The sequence below is a fragment of the Xenopus laevis genome, chromosome 2S (genome assembly GCF_017654675.1).
Source record: "Xenopus laevis strain J_2021 chromosome 2S, Xenopus_laevis_v10.1, whole genome shotgun sequence".
Taxonomy (NCBI): Eukaryota; Metazoa; Chordata; class Amphibia; order Anura; family Pipidae; genus Xenopus; species Xenopus laevis.
In genome coordinates, this window is record NC_054374.1 from 166589278 (window position 1) to 166609448 (window position 20171).

General features: G+C 43.2%; 1 protein-coding gene across 3 annotated transcripts in view; it reads right to left on the reverse strand.

Moving 5' to 3' along the window:
* Positions 1-948: 948 nt before the first annotated feature.
* Positions 949-20171, reverse strand: part of slco2b1.S (solute carrier organic anion transporter family member 2B1 S homeolog) — a 53289-nt gene continuing 34066 nt past the window's right edge. For all 3 annotated transcript variants that reach the window (XM_018250456.2, XM_041584654.1, XM_018250457.2), the window contains 10 exons: positions 19637-19735; positions 16978-17108; positions 9664-9766; positions 6602-6766; positions 5649-5847; positions 5030-5189; positions 3681-3841; positions 3531-3595; positions 2705-2825; positions 949-1493 (listed from right to left, as the gene is read on the reverse strand). In XM_018250456.2, the coding sequence (XP_018105945.1) occupies positions 1337-1493; positions 2705-2825; positions 3531-3595; positions 3681-3841; positions 5030-5189; positions 5649-5847; positions 6602-6766; positions 9664-9766; positions 16978-17108; positions 19637-19735 (1361 nt within the window). In that variant the 3' untranslated portion in view covers positions 949-1336. The remainder of the gene's footprint in view (positions 1494-2704; positions 2826-3530; positions 3596-3680; positions 3842-5029; positions 5190-5648; positions 5848-6601; positions 6767-9663; positions 9767-16977; positions 17109-19636; positions 19736-20171) is intronic.

Consider the following 20171-nt stretch of genomic DNA (forward strand, 5'->3'; position numbering starts at 1 on the left):
TATTACATTGGTTACAAAACATCCTAGACTTCTATTTTTAGCCCTGTATTTGGTCACTCATTACAAAGCCATGGCAAGGGCCACCATCAGTAACCATTGGGCCACAAACTACTAATTTAGCACTGTCCCAATAATTAGCTCACATTGGTCACCTGGGCCCCCTGGGTGGTTGGCCCTATTAACAATTAAGATGGGGCCCCACTTAAAAGGAAATACCCCTCACATACATCACAATGCCCCTACCAGCCTTGGAAACGTCCCAATTATACCAAAAGTCCACCCATGATTGGCCCAAAAGGCACCCATTCCACTGTAAATCCCTGTCCCGTTGATCGTCCTCCTGCACTACTCCCTGAAGGTGACCCTGGTCATGGTCATAGCTAAATACAGTTGATGCTCCAGATCAGGAGAGTCTTCCTAGTCAATAGCCTTCAAATTTCATCCTAATTGACCTTCAGGTTTTCCATCCCCTTTCCTGACCTACCAGTTACAAACCATTAGAGACTTGTTGTCCTGCCTTATAAAAGACATGGCTGGACACCTGAACAGTAGGCTTGGCTAAGTGATGCCCGGTGGGGAGCAATAGAAGAGTAAGAGCAGTAGGGCAAGTTCCTCTGACACTTACACCTCAGGCTCAGCAGTGATTTTGATGCTTGTGTAAATATCTATTACTGTGGGAATAAGAAGGAGCAGTGGAGACCTTAGTTCTGACCTTTGTCTTGATGCCTCCAGATTCAAGATTCTGCTTTTCCCAGAATACATTGTGGTTATGAAGATGGACAACCACTTCCATTCATTTCTTAGCAGAGTAGAAAGGAGGTGGGGGTATATATATGTGTTTCATGAAGGCGCTGGTGAGTGTTGGGGTCGGTGCTGCACAAAACGCATGCGGCTATGATATAACTGATCCATATGGAATGAACACATGACCCACCAGAACCCGTTTGGTTTTATCAACTTATTTACAAATATTTACTCTTTATACCAATACATTTAAAGAAAAAATATTTCCAGTAATTTCAATATAAAATCCCGCTCATTATACAAAGAAGTGCATCCTTCCACCAGGAGTCAGTCCATTATAAGTCTGGGTTGTGAATGTGGCCCTGTGACCAGGGGGCGACGATAAGTCACATTCATAGGGAATTTCATTGGCCGCTCAGGTCTCCCAGTCACAGTCGGTACTTCTGGAGCTTATTATAGGGTTTTACTGAACAGAAGTGTCCATCAATATCTCCTGAGGCAACAGGAGCAACATGGAGGTCAACGGAAGAAGCCATCTTGGCTGTGACTGCGTCAGCTCCACGTATAATTCCATCACACCAGATGGGTCATCTCAGGCATTTGTGCTCTCTTGTGTCAGAACGTGCATCTCCGGGTTCTCTGCTGCTGATTGGTCCACGTTCTCCTTTTCTTTTCGCCGTAACACAAAGAATAGGGCAATGAAAAATATCAGCGCCACGATCTCAAAGAGGACTTGTAGCCCAATGTACCTGGAGTAATGAAACAGCAGGTTACTTGGGAAAGGTACGTTCATTACATACGTTCATGTGTCCCCCAAATATGTATTAGAGACCATTTATTATGATGTAGAGAGGGAAATTCTGAGACCATTTGCAATTGGTTTTCATTTTTTATTATTTGTCGTTTTTGAGTTATTTAGCTTTTTATTCAGCAGCTCTCCAGTTTGCAATTTCAGCCGTCTGGTTGCTAGGGTCCAAATTCCCCTAGCAACCACAAACTGATTGAAATAAGAGACTGGAATATGAATAGGAGAGGTCTGAATAGAAAAATGAGAAGTAAAAAGCAGCAATAACGATACATTTGTAGCCTTACAGAGCATTTGTTTTTTTAGATGGGGTCGGTGACCCCATTTTGAAGGCTGGAAAGAGAAAAAGAAGAAAAATGCAAATAATGGAAAAACTATATAAAAAAAAGAACTATCAGAAAGTTGCTTAGAATTGACCATACTAAAAGTTAACTTAAAGGGGTTGTTCACCTTTAAATTAACTGTTAGTATGATGTAGGGAGGGATATTCTGAGACTATTTGCAATTGGTTTAAATGTTTTATTATTTGTAGGTTTTGAGTTATTTAGCTTTTTATTCAGCAGCTCTCCCGTTTGCAATATCAGCAATATGGTTGCTAGGGTCCAAATTCCCCTAGCAACCATGCACTGATTCGAATGAGAGACTGGAATATCAATAGGAGAGGCCTGAATAGAAAGATGAGTAATAGAAAATTAGCAGTAACAATACATGTGTAGCCTTACAGAGCATTTGTTTTTAAATGGGGTGTCAGTGACCCCCATTTGAAAGCTGCAAAGAGTCAGAAGAAGAAGGCAAATAATTAAAATTAATAAAAGGAAAAAATGAAGACCAATTGCTTAGAATAAGTCATTCTATAACATACTAACAGTAATTTAAAGGTGAACCACCCCTTTAAAAACCACATGACGCAGTAGAGTAACTTTAATGGCCAGGCCCCCCCTGTGAAATTGTGGGTCCCCTCGACTTCATGTATGTCACGGGTCATGCATGTTATCACTGCCCCCTGCAGCCACAGGGTCTGCAACGCAGCAAGAGACGCAGAAGGAAGGGGCAGAGCTTACACTCTAATCCCCATTACCAACAAATCTAGTTTCTATTGCATAAACGTCTTGAATTCAGCAAATCAGAGGAAAACGAAAAGCTCGGGCCAATTACCTTTGTCTCAGGCGATTATTATCATAATACAGACAGGAGGTTTTCTTGCCGCACTTCTGCCCCCAGAGGATACAGGTGCTGTCAATCACACTGCCGTACATTACGGGGCCCGGGAGCCAGGCTGAGGGGGGAGGGGAAGAGTCAGGGAATTCAGTTATCTCAGGTAGAGACACTCAGGTTTAGTCATTACTCGTGTACAATACTATATCTCTAGATGTTCATTTCATTATCATTTAAATTATTATTTACGTTTTTGAATGCAGGGCAATTTAATAGTGATGGGCGAATTTTGCGGCATGAAACGGCGCCAGCGTCTCGTTTTTGACGCCAGCGTCCGTTTTTTGACGCCAGCGTAATTTTGGCGAAATTGCACCGGCGTCCAAAAAAAAGGGCGCCGGCGTCTATTTTTTTTTGATTTTGGCGAATTTTCGCTGCGGTTTCGTGTATTTATTGACTGGCAGGGAATCGCGGGAATTTTCCACTAATCTGCGCCTGGCGAATAAATTCGCCCATCACTAGAATTTAATCCAGGCTCATAGCACAGTATAGTCACCCCAGAGTGTAAATAGGCTAATCCACTAATGTCCCCTCCCACTTTCAGTCCTGCCCTTTTTGGGGTGTGCAATTCAGGAGTGTCCCCCTAAATCAGGACCACTGGGGAGTATGACTTGGCCCAGAAGATGACCCCCACTATTCCCTTCTATGGCAAATTGGCAATCACCAGTAATCCCATGACCACAACCTTTTGACTGACAGTTTTCCTCTCATACATGTGGACAGACCATGGACCCCAGCTATTCTACCCTATTCACTTATGAAATCTTACCCAGAATCCTCAGTAGCATAAACTGTATCCCAATAGCCAGAGACTTGTCTGTAGCTTCCACACTCCTACAAAAGCAAAGGAAACTGTAAGGGTTTGACTGCACCAGGGGTATCAATGCTACAATGCTGGAGTATCAAGTCCTGTCCTTACCTGAGGATGAGCATGAAGGACGGAGTCTGAGCCATACTAGCCAGTCCCCCCGCCAGGCACGACAGCACCATAAATATCTTGAACAGATGATAACACCCAGAGCCACACGAACCAGGTTTGGCTGAACTGCCTTCATGGATACAACTGCACCTTGTGTAGTTCTGCGGGGAATAAATATGTAGAGTATTTCACACTATAGCCATTATATTCTATAGCTAGAATCTCAGCTGCCATAAAGCAGGACAGGACTGCTGCTTACAATGGGGATCAGATAGGATCTGTGCAGCCACTGGGACAGAATGTTCTGTTATACAGATAGCTAGAATCTCAGCTGCCATAAAGCAGGACAGGACTGCTGCTTACAATGGGGATCAGATAGATCTGTGCAGCCACTGGGACAGAATGTTCTGTTATACAGATAGCTAGAATCTCAGCTGCCATAAAGCAGGACAGGACTGCTGCTTACAATGGGGATCAGATAGGATCTGTGCAGCCACTGGGACAGAATGTTCTGTTATACAGATAGCTAGAATCTCAGCTGCCATAAAGCAGGACAGGACTGCTGCTTACAATGGGGATCAGATAGGATCTGTGCAGCCACTGGGACAGAATGTTCTGTTATACAGATAGCTAGAATCTCAGCTGCCATAAAGCAGGACAGGACTGCTGCTTACAATGGGGATCAGATAGGATCTGTGCAGCCACTGGGACAGAATGTTCTGTTATACAGATAGCTAGAATCTCAGCTGCCATAAAGCAGGACAGGACTGCTGCTTACGATGGGGATCAGATAGGATCTGTGCAGTCACTGGAACAGAATGTTCTGTTATACAGATAGCTAGAATCTCAGCTGCCATAAAGCAGGACAGGACTGCTGCTTACAATGGGGATCAGATAGGATCTGTGCAGCCACTGGGACAGAATGTTCTGTTATACAGATAGCTAGAATCTCAGCTGCCATAAAGCAGGACAGGACTGCTGCTTCCAATCTATGTTTATCTCAGCATAGGAAATCCCAGAGAAACAGAAATATCTAATCCCTTCCATGAAATAAAGCAATGGGGCAATTAACCCTTTCCATGCTGGCATATATGTGTCTTGCAGTTTATGTCCTCTGCACAGCTGGTTCAGACTCCTCTAACAATGTAGCAGAAGCTAGCCGATGAACAAACCTGGAGGCAAAATGACTTCTGCTACATTCTTTCAAGAGTCTGAATCAGTCATGCAGAGAGGAATAATCAGATGCTTTCAGTAATATTAACCGATAACTTCAAATGTTTAAATCTGGTAGACTATCGACTATATTCTACTATAGTATATACTAATATCTACTCTAATATACTACTTACCAGCACTTCATTCGCCGACTCCCCAAACTGTACAACCCTGCAGCCGGCATAACACGGAGATATGTATTCCACCCCATCAGCGCCGCACACGGGGTTAAATGCCGTACTGGAACATTGGCAGTCGCTGCTACATTCACCCACGTTCTGCCATATTCCAGAGCTGAGGACCAACAATACAGAACATCATTATTAGAGGCCTCCTCCCACCTCTAAATATATGGGGAAAGGGGGTACACAGGGCCCCATATAATCCCATGACAACAAAGCCAAAAGTCCCCACTGGAGAATAGTGAAAAGCACCAGTGGGAAGGGCAAGGCAACTGGCAGAGAACCTTTGTTCCAGAGCATTGGGGGCAATACTGTAACAGAGAAGGGCAGGATAATGCCGGGGACATGGGGCAGATTCAAGAGCCAAAATGGCCACATATGAAGGGGAGGAACGACCAAAAAGTCACCTTAGTCTTTTGGCATTTGGTTAACAAACCTAATCATGGTGGGATTAGCAATGGCCAATGGTTTGATGTGTCTGGATGGATAAAAGGCCTTAGGACATACGTAGGTCTAGAGTAACTCGAGGATATGAATATGAGGAACATATCTCCAGGGGATTCACATGTACCTGTCCTGTTGGTCACTATGAGGACTTGCAAACTGCTGTGTGGAGCATCCAAGAAAAATTAGAGGAGTGGCGGCGAAAATGCAGACGACCAACCCAGAGACGCACATCAATCCGCACTGTTTGGGAGTCAAGCGGAACCTCTTCATTATTATCCCTCCCAACACAATGCCAGACATGGCGGCCGGAATGTTAGCAGAACCTAAGAACAAACCATAAAAATGGGACGTGTTGAATTCATGATCACCCTTCTTACTTGCCCTCCATTGGAACCCTATGGATTCTCCAATATTTCCAGACCATCAGTTCAGTTATTTCTCCTAGTATGACTCATATCTACTTGGAGATGTCTTCAAATCATGGTTCCATCACCAAGCTGGACATCATCCTCATTGTATTTCCTTTCAAACCTGCAACTTTCACCCTCTCTTACAGTTACTGCCACACAATTCCTTCTTCTACCCATGGTAGCCAACTATTTCCTCGCTGTACCTCCTTCCAGACTTGCACTCAACAAACCCCCATCTTCTGCAGTCACCGAATTCCCTTCTATACATGGTAGGTAGAACATTGGACATGTTAAATGTTGTATTAACTCAGGAGTCACATGAGGAATGACATTGGCACAGATATTTCCATTATGTTGGTATCACTATATATCTAATCAATATGGCGGCTACTTGTTATGGTTATGTGAAGGACATGCCAGTTAGAATGCCCTAAATCTGCCATTAGGTTGTTCTTACAGTGACCAGTGACATTGGTTGTTGACTGGACCAACATGCTCCAATGGTTGTGTGTAGGTGTAGGAGTCATAAATGGTGCCATTCTGAGTCTTGGAGGGAAAAGTCGGTTAGTTTCCTCTTCATCTCTATTTATCATCTGAACAACTATCAAGTTGGTCAATTCAATTAAAAGTCGCGTGGCCGGACACATTGTTTGACTAAATCACTTACCTATTAACAGGTTAGCGAAAGAGGCTGTGACAGAGAATTGCCTCTCCAGGAATTTAGCCATGAACGTCGCCAGCCCACACACCATGGCTGACAAGTTGGCTTGGGCAAGAACTACAAGGATGAAGACTGGATTTTTCACCGTCCTTAAGAGAACCTTAGGAAATACTGAAAGAGAAGAGCACAGAACATGTCACTTTATTGATATACCCTCTGACTGGTGTTGGGACTCTGGTAGAACCGAAGAACTTGCCTACAATTTGCCTTGGCCAGAACTCTTCATTGTTCAGTGTGATAACATAGCTGGTCTAAATGGTCTCCTGGGGCCCTAAAGAGCTTAGATACGGTGTGAAGGAATGAATGTTGGATGTGGGGTTCTTGAGTCTGGGAAATAGTTAAAACAGAGTTTCGGGGTTCAGAGGTTCCCCTTTTGCCCCAACGTTCGATTGACTCTCTTTAGCATATAACAAGGATGCAGATACCTAGAACTAATTAGTATCAGTACCCCTGGCCAGAATTTCACATCACAAGTCTCATCGCTACAGGGCAGAGGAAGGTATTTCTGGACTGGGTCACGCAGGACTCATTTACTAAGGGATCAATACCCTGACCCACCAGCATTTCGAATTCTTTGCACCCCCATCCCGCGGGTCAGCACAAAGTAGGTGTGAAGTGGAATTTTTTACAGTGACGGACTCTGTATTTAAAAATGGTTCCACTCCATTAGCAGGCACAAAAGTTGCTAAAACCATCACAATGTGTTCTCACATCTCTCCCCGAGGGGCTTCAGTAAATATCAGTCACATCTGAAGTGTCAGAACCCAGACGAGCTCGGCACATAGAATTGCTTCTGGAAACGACATAAGGACAGTCGTGTGCAGAGGTAACCTTCAGTATGTCTGCTTTATGGGGCAGAGATGTCTGACTCAGTATCACAGCACTAGATAGGTACCAATATACAGAGACAAGAGGAAAGTGTTGGAAGGGTTACTGTCTGCTCTCGTTTCCCTACAGAAATAGGGATTGGTAACACTAGATAGGTACCTAATATATAGAGACAAGAGGAGAGTGTTGGAAGGGTTACTGTCTGCTCTCTCTCATTTCCCTACAGAAATAGGGATTGGTAACACTAGATAGGTACCTAATATATAGAGACAAGAGGAAAGTGTTGGAAGGGTTACTGTCTGCTCTCTCTCATTTCCCTACAGAAATAGGGATTGGTAACACTAGATAGGTACCTAATATATAGAGACAAGAGGAAAATGTTGGAAGGGTTACTGTCTGCTCTCTCTCATTTCCCTACAGAAATAGGGATTGGTAACACTAGATAGGTACCTAATATATAGAGACAAGAGGAAAGTGTTGGAAGGGTTACTGTCTGCTCTCTCTCATTTCCCTACACAAATAGGGATTGGTAACACTAGATAGGTACCTAATATATAGAGACAAGAGGAAAGTGTTGGAAGGGTTACTGTCTGCTCTCTCTCATTTCCCTACAGAAATAGGGATTGGTAACACTAGATAGGTACCTAATATATAGAGACAAGAGGAAAGTGTTGGAAGGGTTACTGTCTGCTCTCTCTCATTTCCCTACAGAAATAGGGATTGGTAACACTAGACAGGTACCTAATATATAGAGACAAGAGGAAAGTGTTGGAAGGGTTACTGTCTGCTCTCTCTCATTTCCCTACAGAAATAGGGATTGGTAACACTAGATAGGTACCTAATATATAGAGACATGAGGAAAGTGTTGGAAGGGTTACTGTCTGCTCTCTCTCATTTCCCTACAGAAATAGGGATTGGTACCTTATATACGGGGACACTATATATCTGTATTATTTAATGTATGGATTGTTTGGGCAGGATTAGAGAACAAAGCTTTTGTTGGTGGTTTACTCCCCAAGAAACAAGTAAGGCTATTGGTGGATTATGACGTTTCTGGCACCATCGGGTGGGGATTTCCTAGAGATGAGGATCAGACAAACAGCACTTTATTTGCTGCCAAAACTCATTCCCGGGCCTGGAGCTCTGCTTTTGTACATCAGTCTGATCAATAAAGTGTTTATCCAGAACACCAGAGGGACTTTCCTTCCCTGCTCCACTCTCACTCTCATTACCTCCCTTGTATCTGTTGTACACAGACGTTACATGGGGGGATCAGACAATGATAAATGGGATTCAGCTGTGACATTTCCATTGGGCTGAGATGTTTATACGGATGCAGAAAAGTTACAGCAAAGAGACCCCCATGCCTGGAACTCACAATACCCCCTGCTATGCTGCTTGGTGACACTAGGGGGCAGTGTACAGGGATCTATGGGAGACAGATAGGACATTTCAGATCCTCTGCTCACTCCCTATATCTAAATCACTGGGACTCGTCCTTCTGTCAATGGGAGAGGGAATTGACAAGCCAGGTCTTAAAGGGGTGCTTCACCTTTTAAGTTAATGTTTAGTATATTATAGAATGGCTAATTCTAAGCAACTTTTCAATTGGTCTTCATTTTTTCTTTTTCTTTTTTTTTTTATAGTTTTTTTTAATTATTTGCATTCTTCTGATTCTTTCCAGCTTTCAATTGGGGGTTGCTGAGCCCATCTAAAAACAAATGCTCTGTAAGGCTACAAATGTATTGTTATTGGTACTCATTATTACTCATCTGTCTATTCAGTTGCTTAATCAAATAAACGCATAGTTGCTAGGGTATTTTGGGCTCTAGCAACCAGATGGCTGATACTGCAGACTGCAGAACTGCTGAATAAAAATTGAAATAAGTCAAAAACCACAATTAATAAGAAATGAAAACCAATCATACTAACAGTTCATTTAAAGGTGAACTACCCCTTTAATGTAGGACAGCAAGGACATTTGGCCCTTTCGCATGAAAGATGCAGGTAAAAAAAGGCACATTTGTATGTGTAGCAATTGCTCTATGTTAGAATATAAATCAGGCATGTCCAGCATGTGTCTCTACATTTCCCATAGACATTACAAGTCTAGCGCCACCTACTGGATGGAAATAGAAACTCCTATGAAATGAACACGCCAATCTCTGCTCAGGACCCACCTTTAATAAACTGCGAGAGCGTCAGCTTCTCTTTTTCTTCTGTTTTATTTTTGACCTCATCCTTCAGAGTGGACTTTGGCTCCTCTGGATTCTCACCGGGGCCCTGAATGGAAATAAAATGCAAACATTAAAATAAAAAAGGTCAATGAAAGATAATCCTGGGACAATCCAGTTTGATGCCACCACTGGTGGGAGGTAAAGAAACATGTACAAATCATTTAAAAACACCATTTAATGCAGTACATTACTATCACAGGGGCCTCAAATGTGGAACCTGTACAGGGACCCCCGTCAAAACCCACATCAATTAATCAGATCAAAGCAAAATCCTGATTGGTCATTGCAGCTCATTGCCCTGATGCAAATTAACTCTGTTTTAGTAAATGATGTGGGATTCTTGTACTACCCTCTACCAGCTGTTGTTAAACAGCTCAGGCCCACAGTTGGGTTCCAATTCATCCCACAGATGTTCAGTTGAGTTCTCCTTCCCTTTGCTGCTATAACTGACCCATCTCTTCTGGGAAGGTCCCACTAGATGTTGGAACATTGTTGCTGGGAGTTGTTTCCATTCAGCCACAACATTATTAGTGAGGTTGGGCACTGATGTTGGGGATCAGGCTCACAGTCGGGGTTCCACTTCATCCCACAGGGGTTCAGTTGAGTTGAGGTCAGGGTTCTGTGAAGTCAAGTTCATCCCATCTCAGCAAACCCATTCTGCAAGCCATGGCTTTGTACATGGGGACATTATTGTCCAGAAACAGGACAGGGCCTTCCCCAAACTGATCCACAAAATAAGAAGCACAGAAATATCAGGAATGTACCTTGTAACCAGGGGTGCAAACCATGGAAACAGGCTTAGCCCATTATTCCTCCTCAATCAAACTTCACTGTTGACATTACACATTCAGGCAGATAAGAGTCTCCTGGCATCTGCCCAACCCAAAATATTCCATCAGATCGTGAAATACCCCTTTTTCCCTGCAGAGGACACATTTCCACTTCTCCAGAATCCAATGGCCGTGCCCCATTCAGAAAACATTTGGAATCGCATATGGTGGTGCCCAGCTTTGTGCAACATTATCAAGAGTCAACAACCAACACTGGTCAGCATAGGACTAAGTAGGATCATACAGAATGATGGACTGGACTTTGTTATACCATCTAAAACAAGTTCGATCTAAAGAAGGTGCAGTTTTTGGATGTCAAAAAAAAAAGATCTTTATTTGCTGCCTTTTATAAAATGATCGGTTAGTAAAACCGGGGGACTTGGATTCTTCATACTTCCTTCCCTTGAATTACCAGGCAGAGAAGCCAGAGCAGAGATTATCCTTGTTTCACCCGATGGATTCAAAAAACCCCTAATAAAAGGGGAAGAATAACAGCCACTATTTAACTACCTAAAGGCTACATGAAATACATGACGTACAAAGTTCCTTTTTCAGCCCCAGCAATCCACTGAAAAGCCGAGTGAAATAAACCCAGTGAATCCAGAGCTGAGTTTGTATTAAGACGAGGTGGTGCAAGCGAGTAAAATGCTGTTTGTACAAACACAGCCAAGGTCACTATCAATTATTCATTAGTCACAGGTTTGTGCTGAGGGATAGATCCTCCCGTCATATTATTGGGAAACAGATTTGCCTTCAGAACAGTAAGGAATAAAATACAGTTAATTGTCTGAGGAGACTGCACCCCCAGAAGAAGGATAAATATATATAGTTAAGATCAAGGTTCAAGCACTTTCTATGCGAAAGCAAAGAGTTACAATGTAATCGGTATAGTAGAGGGGGATTTTGGTTTGGGGGGTTATTTAACTATGAGTTTTAAACAGATTCCTACATAGTAAGGCCAATTCCATGTATAATTCCCCATAAAACTCAGCAGATAAATACAGGGCCAATTCCATGTATAATACCCCAGAACCCACAGCAGGATAAATACAGGGCCAATTCCATGTATAATACCCCAGAACACACAGCACGATAAATACAGGGCCAATTCCATGTATAATACCCCAGAACCCACAGCAGGATAAATACAGGGCCAATTCCATGTATAATACCCCAGAACACACAGCAGATAAATACAGGGCCAATTCCATGTATAATACCCCAGAACACACAGCAGATAAATACAGTGCCAATTCCATGTATAATACCCCAGAACACACAGCAGATAAATACAGGGCTAATTCCATGTATAATACCCCAGAACACACAGCAGATAAATACAGGGCCAATTCCATGTATAATACCCCAGAACACACAGCACGATAAATACAGTGCCAATTCCATGTATAATACCCCAGAACACACAGCAGATAAATACAGGGCCAATTCCATGTATAATACCCCAGAACACACAGCAGATAAATACAGGGCCAATTCCATGTATAATACCCCAGAACACACAGCAGGATAAATACAGGGCCAATTCCATGTATAATACCCCAGAACACACGGCAGATAAATACAGGGCCAATTCCATGTATAATACCCCAGAACACACGGCAGATAAATACAGGGCCAATTCCATGTATAATACCCCAGAACACACGGCAGATAAATACAGGGCCAATTCCATGTATAATACCCAGAACACACACCAGATAAATACAGTGCCAATTCCATGTATAATACCCCAGAACACACGGCAGATAAATACAGTGTCAATTCCATGTATAATACCCCAGAACACACAGCAGATAAATACAGGGCCAATTCCATGTATAATACCCCAGAACACACGGCAGATAAATACAGTGCCAATTCCATGTATAATACCCCAGAACACACGGCAGATAAATACAGTGCCAATTCCATGTATAATACCCCAGAACACACGGCAGATAAATACAGTGTCAATTCCATGTATAATACCCCAGAACACACAGCAGATAAATACAGGGCCAATTCCATGTATAATACCCCAGAACACACGGCAGATAAATACAGGGCCAATTCCATGTATAATACCCGAGAACACACGGCAGATAAATACAGTGCCAATTCCATGTATAATACCCGAGAACACACGGCAGATAAATACAGTGCCAATTCCATGTATAATACCCGAGAACACACGGCAGATAAATACAGTGCCAATTCCATGTATAATACCCGAGAACACACGGCAGATAAATACAGTGCCAATTCCATGTATAATACCCCAGAACACACGGCAGATAAATACAGTGCCAATTCCATGTATAATACCCCAGAACACACAGCAGATAAATACAGTGCCAATTCCATGTATAATACCCCAGAACACACAGCAGATAAATACAGGGCCAATTCCATGTATAATACCCCAGAACACACAGCAGATAAATACAGTGCCAATTCCATGTATAATACCCCAGAACACACGGCAGATAAATACAGTACCAATTCCATGTATAATACCCCAGAACACACGGCAGATAAATACAGTGCCAATTCCATGTATAATACCCCAGAACACACAGCAGATAAATACAGGGCCAATTCCATGTATAATACCCCAGAACACACAGCAGGATAAATACAGGGCCAATTCCATGTATAATACCCCAGAACACACAGCAGATAAATACAGGACCAATTCCATGTATAATACCCCAGAACACACAGCAGGATAAATACAGTACCAATTCCATGTATAATACCCCAGAACACACAGCAGATAAATACAGGGCTAATTCCATGTATAATACCCCAGAACACACAGCAGATAAATACAGGGCCAATTCCATGTATAATACCCCAGAACACACAGCAGATAAATACAGTGTCAATTCCATGTATAATACCCCAGAACACACAGCAGATAAATACAGGACCAATTCCATGTATAATACCCCAGAACACACAGCAGATAAATACAGGGCCAATTCCATGTATAATACCCAGAACACACGGCAGATAAATACAGGGCCAATTCCATGTATAATACCCCAGGACAGACACAAAATTCCAACAAAGAATGATCTGGGATGGAAAAGCTCACAGGAGGCAAGTGGATCCCAGGCATAAGAAGCATAAGATAATTGGGGTTATAATTATCTGCTTGGAGAAGTGTGAATGGGTCAGTACCCTGGGTGAGCAATCCAACAGAACAAGGATTTAAATTAATAGATTAACAGTCCTCTAAGGTGGGGGGCTCTTAGAGCTCAAGTGTGATTACTCAAAAAAGCTACTGGAGGGATGTGATTTTACTGAATTCACCTGTGGTACCTGAATTTCCATATTGCTCTTTAATGAACCAATGGAACCAAATTGAGTAAACTGTACCCAAAAGCCTCCTGTGAAAAGTAGGTAATTTACTGAACGATTGATGTCGCATGTGTCCTCATGACAGACCCTTTATTTGTAGCAAAAATAATTATCAATTATGTCGATAATGACAGCTCACTGGGCGCTACCTTGTTATAATCGAGGCCAAGGACAATCTGCTGCATTATACTGCCATATCCAATATAATAAGTTATTCCTCTGGCCCTTTATACTGAGCCTGTTTATATTGTTATTTTCACTGTGCAATGATCACACTGGCTGCTGACTGAAAGTGCCGACACCAGCAAATTATAAATAGCCACTTCCCTATTAGCTGCACCTCAACATCTGGAACCCACTGCCCCCCCCCCCCTTTACAGCACTAGCTATAGTATGTACCCCAGTGTACCCTCACTGAAGGCCAGTTAGGGGGAGATTTGGGGTGTGTGTTTATTTGTACCCTGGGTACCCCTGGAACTATAGCAGGGTGACACCCCAATGTTTCTATATATCTGTAACCTTGTTATGAGCTAAGGGGGCCCAGTCTGAAGGTCAGTTAGGGGGAGATTTGGGGTGAGTGTTTATTTGTCCCCTGGGTACCCCTGGAACTATAGCAGGGTGACACCCCAATGTTTCTATATATCTGTAACCTTGTTATGAGCTAAGGGGGCCCAGTCTGAAGGTCAGTTAGGGGGAGATTTGGGGTGAGTGTTTATTTGTCCCCTGGGTACCCCTGGAACTATAGCAGGGTGACACCCCAATGTTTCTATATATCTGTAACCTTGTTATGAGCTAAGGGGGCCCAGTCTGAAGGCCAGTTAGGGGGAGATTTGGGGTGAATGTTTATTTGTGCCCTGGGTACCCCTGGAACTATAGCAGGGTGACTGTTACCCTAATGTTTCTATATATCTGTAACCTTGTTATGAGCTAAGGGGGCCCAGTCTGAAGGTCAGTTAGGGGGAGATTTGGGGTGAGTGTTTATTTGTGTCCTGGGTACCCCTGGAACTATAGCAGGGTGACACCCCAATGTTTCTATATATCTGTAACCTTGTTATGAGCTAAGGGGGCCCAGTCTGAAGGTCAGTTAGGAGGAGATTTGGGGTGAGTGTGTATTTGTACCCTGGGTACCCCTGGAACTATAGCAGGGTGACACCCCAATGTTTCTATATATCTGTTACCTTGTTATGAGCTAAGGGGGCCCAGTCTGAAGGTCAGTTAGGGGGAGATTTGGGGTGAGTGTTTATTTGTACCCTGGGTACCCCTGGAACTATAGCAGGGTGACTGTTACCCCAATGTTTCTATATATCTGTAACCTTGTTATGAGCTAAGGGGGCCCAGTCTGAAGGTCAGTTAGGGGGAGATTTGGGGTGAGTGATTATTTGTACCCTGGGTACCCCTGGAACTATAGCAGGGTGACACCCCAATGTTTCTATATATCTGTAACCTTGTTATGAGCTAAGGGGGCCCAGTCTGAAGGTCAGTTAGGGGGAGATTTGGGGTGAGTGTTTATTTGTACCCTGGGTACCCCTGGAACTATAGCTGGATGAAAGGGGGCCCTTTAAAACCCTCTGTTCAAGAGGAAGAAGAGATTACAGAGTATTTAAAAACAAATCCTATTCTGCATGTTATTATATGTAAATCTATGTGGGTTAAAAGAAAAGAAGACATATTTAGTATTTATTGGAGATTTACACAGAAGAGCATGTTGTGGGGTTATAAAATGTCTGACAGGGCAGAATGTTCTCTTCATTTAAGAAGCAGTTTAGTGGAGAGAATCCCTAATGATCTATTGATTTATTAGACGGATTCTTCCTTAGGATAAATTGAGCAATTGAAACATTACAATGAGATGAGGTTGTTAAATCACCAAGGGTCTTGGCTCCTGAGATCATCGATCCTGCACTCGAGATGAAGAGGTTGGGGAATACCTGACATGTTACTGACTGCCAGTTACTTACAGCTTTATCTATTTACTTGGAGGGAAACACAAACAGGGGCTTTATATCAATATGAGGTGTTTGAGTACTAATCGTGACATTGCATGGAAAACCTACCTGAACGCTACTGTGAGTAAACCTCCCCTACGGTGGGAAATTGCTGTAGTGACCAGTGCTGTCCAGATGGAGGTTCATGGGAAGGATGTGACACTTCTAGAGATTTTTATGGTCCCAAAAACTGTTTAAACTCTCCATAGGATTATATAATCATTTAATTATAATCTCAATCTGTATTATAGTGAATAAATGGCCCACTATATGAATAACCCCATAGTTATAATTCTTTGGACACCACACTTTTGAGAGTTTAGAGGTTGCTAAAGGGCCTGAGATAGGTGACCCCCCTTAGAAGCCTGAGATAGGAGGACCCATTAGAAGCTTGAGACAGGAGCCCCTATTAGAAGCCTGAGGCAGGAGGCCCCATTAGATGCCTAAGACAGGAGACCCCATTAGAAGCCTGAGGCAGGAGGCCCCATTAGAAGCCTAAGACAGGAGACCCCATTAGAAGCCTGAGGCTGGAGGCCCCATTAGAAGCCTGAGACTGGAGGCCCCATTAGAAGCCTGAGACAGGAGACCCCATTAGTAGTCTGAGGCAGGAGGCTCCATTAGAAGCCTGAGACAGGAGACCTCATTAGTAGTCTGAAGCAGAAGGCTCCATTAGAAGCCTGAGACATGAGGCCCCATTAGAAGCCTGAGACAGGAGGCCCCATTAGAAGCCTGAGGCAGGAGGTCCCATTAGAAGCTTAAAACAAGAGGCCTCATTAAGGAGAAGCCTGGACCTTACAGTGGGCTGGGCACTGTAGTGGAAGTCAATCCCATGAATGAAGGGCTGCAGTAAGTGACAGGATGGCTCATAGAGAATGTCCCAGGAGGGTGACATCAAGGGAAGCAAATCAAGATGCAAAAAAAATATTTTCATATTTTCAGTTAATAGCCCCACGGCTGGTGGACCCCACCTTCTCTCCCTGGTGGAACTCTGGGCTGCAGGTGAGTGTGGGGTGAGACTGTAGGACAGTCCATAGCTATCATGTCTATAAGGACATTGTAGAGAAGAATCCCCATACCTGTTTTGTCATTTCCCTTGGAAATATAAAGTAGGGTATCGAAGCGATGGCAACAACACTTCCGGCCACCAAGTAGCCAAGCCACCAAGCACCAATCCAGCGGGGGTCCTTGGGTGTGAGGATTATTTCATCTGCAAAAACATCATAGAGTCAAACGACTGTCCAGTGTCATATGAAATGTCAGCATAGCACCATCATGGTATAGTCACAGCCATAATTAATAAAATGTGCCAATCACTATGTGGGCAGTGAAGTTTCACTAAAACTACAATATCCCGTTCCTTCTTGTACCCTCATGTGTCCCTCTCATTCTCTGGCTAAGGGCTCCCACCTTTTTCATTGCTGAATACTGGCCTTTGGGTCTGGGGCAGGTGATGATGTCACTTGGGGGGTGGGTGATGGCATCACAAGGACGCAGAATGGGCCTGTCCTTATAAGGGGTAATTGGGCAGAATAATGGGTCAGGGAAGGGAACATCCAGGGCAGCCAACAGTTACCAACCCGTAATGGATAAGTAAACCTTTAAAATAAGTGAATGTAAAATTGATGAGGGGACTATGCTAAGCACTTTTGCAATGTACATTCATTATTTATTATGTTTTTATTCCAAGATATTAAGGGATACATGTACTGTTAATATGAATGAATTTTGTTACAACAGCGCCACCTGCTGGTCAGTTTCCCACCAGTCTGACCAGCAAGTAGTCAAGGAAGTTGTCAGGAGAAAAAAAGAGGCTGATGTTCTTCTGCTTAGGAATAAAATTAGAAACCTTTCTCACGTTTTTTTCTAAGCAGAAGAACATCAGCCTCTTTCTTTCTCCTGACAACTTCCTTGACTACTTGCTGGTCAGACTGGTGGGAAACTGACCAGCAGGTGGCGCTGTTGTAACAAAATTCATTCATATTAACAGTACATGTATCCCTTAATATCTTGGAATTAAACATAAATAAATAATGAATGTACATTACAAAAGTGCTTAGAATAGCCCCCTCATCAGTTTTACATTCACTTATTTTAAAGGTTTACTTATCCTAATGAATACTTAGTACTGATATATGAGCGCTGGAGGAAAGAGCAGCATTTCATTGAATGGTCCTATTTGGGCAATGGTTGCCATGGTTACTACCCTTTGTGCAGTTAGGGCAGGGGGTGGGGTAGGTTGGCAGCCAATAATAAAACACACGGCATGTGGCCCCTGTGGGACAGGAAACAAACCAATTGTTATCCTGAAATTTACCCAAAATATTTCTACTTTTGATGTGTTACCGGAATCTGCTCCGGCGCTTCCTGCATCTGTTTCCCTGGGGTCTCGGCCAAATTATTTCAATTGAGGATGTTTTTTTATAAGATGTACTTAACCCTTTAAATGCCAACACACAATGGCAGTGTCACTAGTAATAAAAATGTTACTTTGATGGGGGAAATATGGGTGGGCGCTGGAGCCAATCAGAGGAGAGCTGGGAGCTATAGGAGTGTAACAAGCTACAGCCCATAGAGGTTACGGTGTATGAGCCTCGGGGAATGGAGACAAGGGCACGGCTACCATGGGCATTGGGCTCTGTCCTTGTCGGGCTCAGTACTGGAAGCAACAAGAACCTCTTGTCTGGCCTTTCACTGTTTGCCTGTGGCTTGGCCAAAAAAGGGCCATTTTATAATTAAAGGGGTGGTTCACCTTTAAGTTAACTATTAATATGTTATAGAATGGCCAATTCTAAGAAACTTTTCAATTGGTCTTCATTATTTAATTTTGGTAGCTTTTAAACCATTTGCCTTCTTCTTCTGACCCTTTCCAGTTTTCCAATGGGGGTCACCGACCCCATCTAAAAAAAACAAATGTTCTGTAAGGCTACAAATGTATTGTTACTGCTACTTTTTTATTACTTTCTATTCAGGCCTCTCCTATTCATAGTCCAGTCTCTTATTCATATCAGTGCATGGTTGCTAGGGCAATGTGGACCCTAGCAACCATATTTTTGTAAATGCAAACTGGAAAGATGTTGGAAAGAAAGCAAAATAACTAAAAAAAAAACCCCCCACAAATAATAAAAAGCAAAACCAATTGCAAATGATCTCAGAATATCACTCTCTGTATCATACTAACGGTTAAAGGGGTTGTCCAGCTTTAAATGATCATTTAGTTTGAATATGAAGACCAATCGAAAAGTTGCTTAGAATTGGCAATTTTTTAACATATTAAACGTTAACTTAAGGTGAACTACCCCTTTAAGTGTAATTGTCCTGGGTGGGTGCCATTTTGCCCCTGGTCTTTTTAAAGGCCATGTGTTCTATTCATTAACCCCAATAAACCAGCCTGAGTGCAGGAGTAGTAAATAGGGGGTTACTAATTTAATATTGGGCCCAAGGGGGGGGGGCAAGACGTGCTCTAATCTTGTTACAATTTGATGTTTTATTTTCCGGAGAATTCCCTGTCGAAGCCAAGCGGCTGGTTATATAACAGGGAAGGTCGGCAGCCTGTGTGGCCCCTGACTCCTCGCTGGGCTAATAATAGCCGTGAGCCGGGAGCCCCCAGCAGGTAGGTTTATCCGCAGGATGGCTGCAGTTCAGGGGCCCCGCTGTGATGCTGTTTGTGTTGCGTGAGAAGCTCAGGGCACATAAAGCTGCGCTGCTCAAGTGGAAAGTTCACAGGGTCAGACTCACCGGCAGAGAGCTTGTCAATGTCAACATAGAAGCGCAACATGGCAGATCCCAGAATAAACGCCACTCCTGGGCCCATCACGGTCACGGCAAACAGGATCCCTGCAACAAGGACAACTTTCTCAATCAGTCTGCACAGGCCTTTTCATTTATTTACATTTGCTATCGTGTTGCTAAGGTCGATGCCCCTGGCAACCAAGCAGAGGTTCAAATAAAAAAACTGGAAATGCATATAATTTCAGCCAGGGCACTGAGCCCTCTGTGTGAGTTTGTGAGTGTATGTGTGTTAGTGTGAGTGTGTGTTTGTTTGTGAGTGTGTGTGTGTGTGTGAGTCTGTGTGTTTGTGTGTGTGAGTGTGAATGTGTGTGTTTTTAGTGAGTGTGTGTGTTAGTCTGTGTGAGTGTGTTAGTGTGAGTGTGTTAGTGTGAGTGTACGTGTCTGTTTGTGAGTGTGTGGTTGTGTGGGTGAGTGTGTGTGTGTTAGTGTGAGTGTTTGTTGAATGTATGAGTGTTTGTGTGAGTGTTAGTCTGTGTGTGTG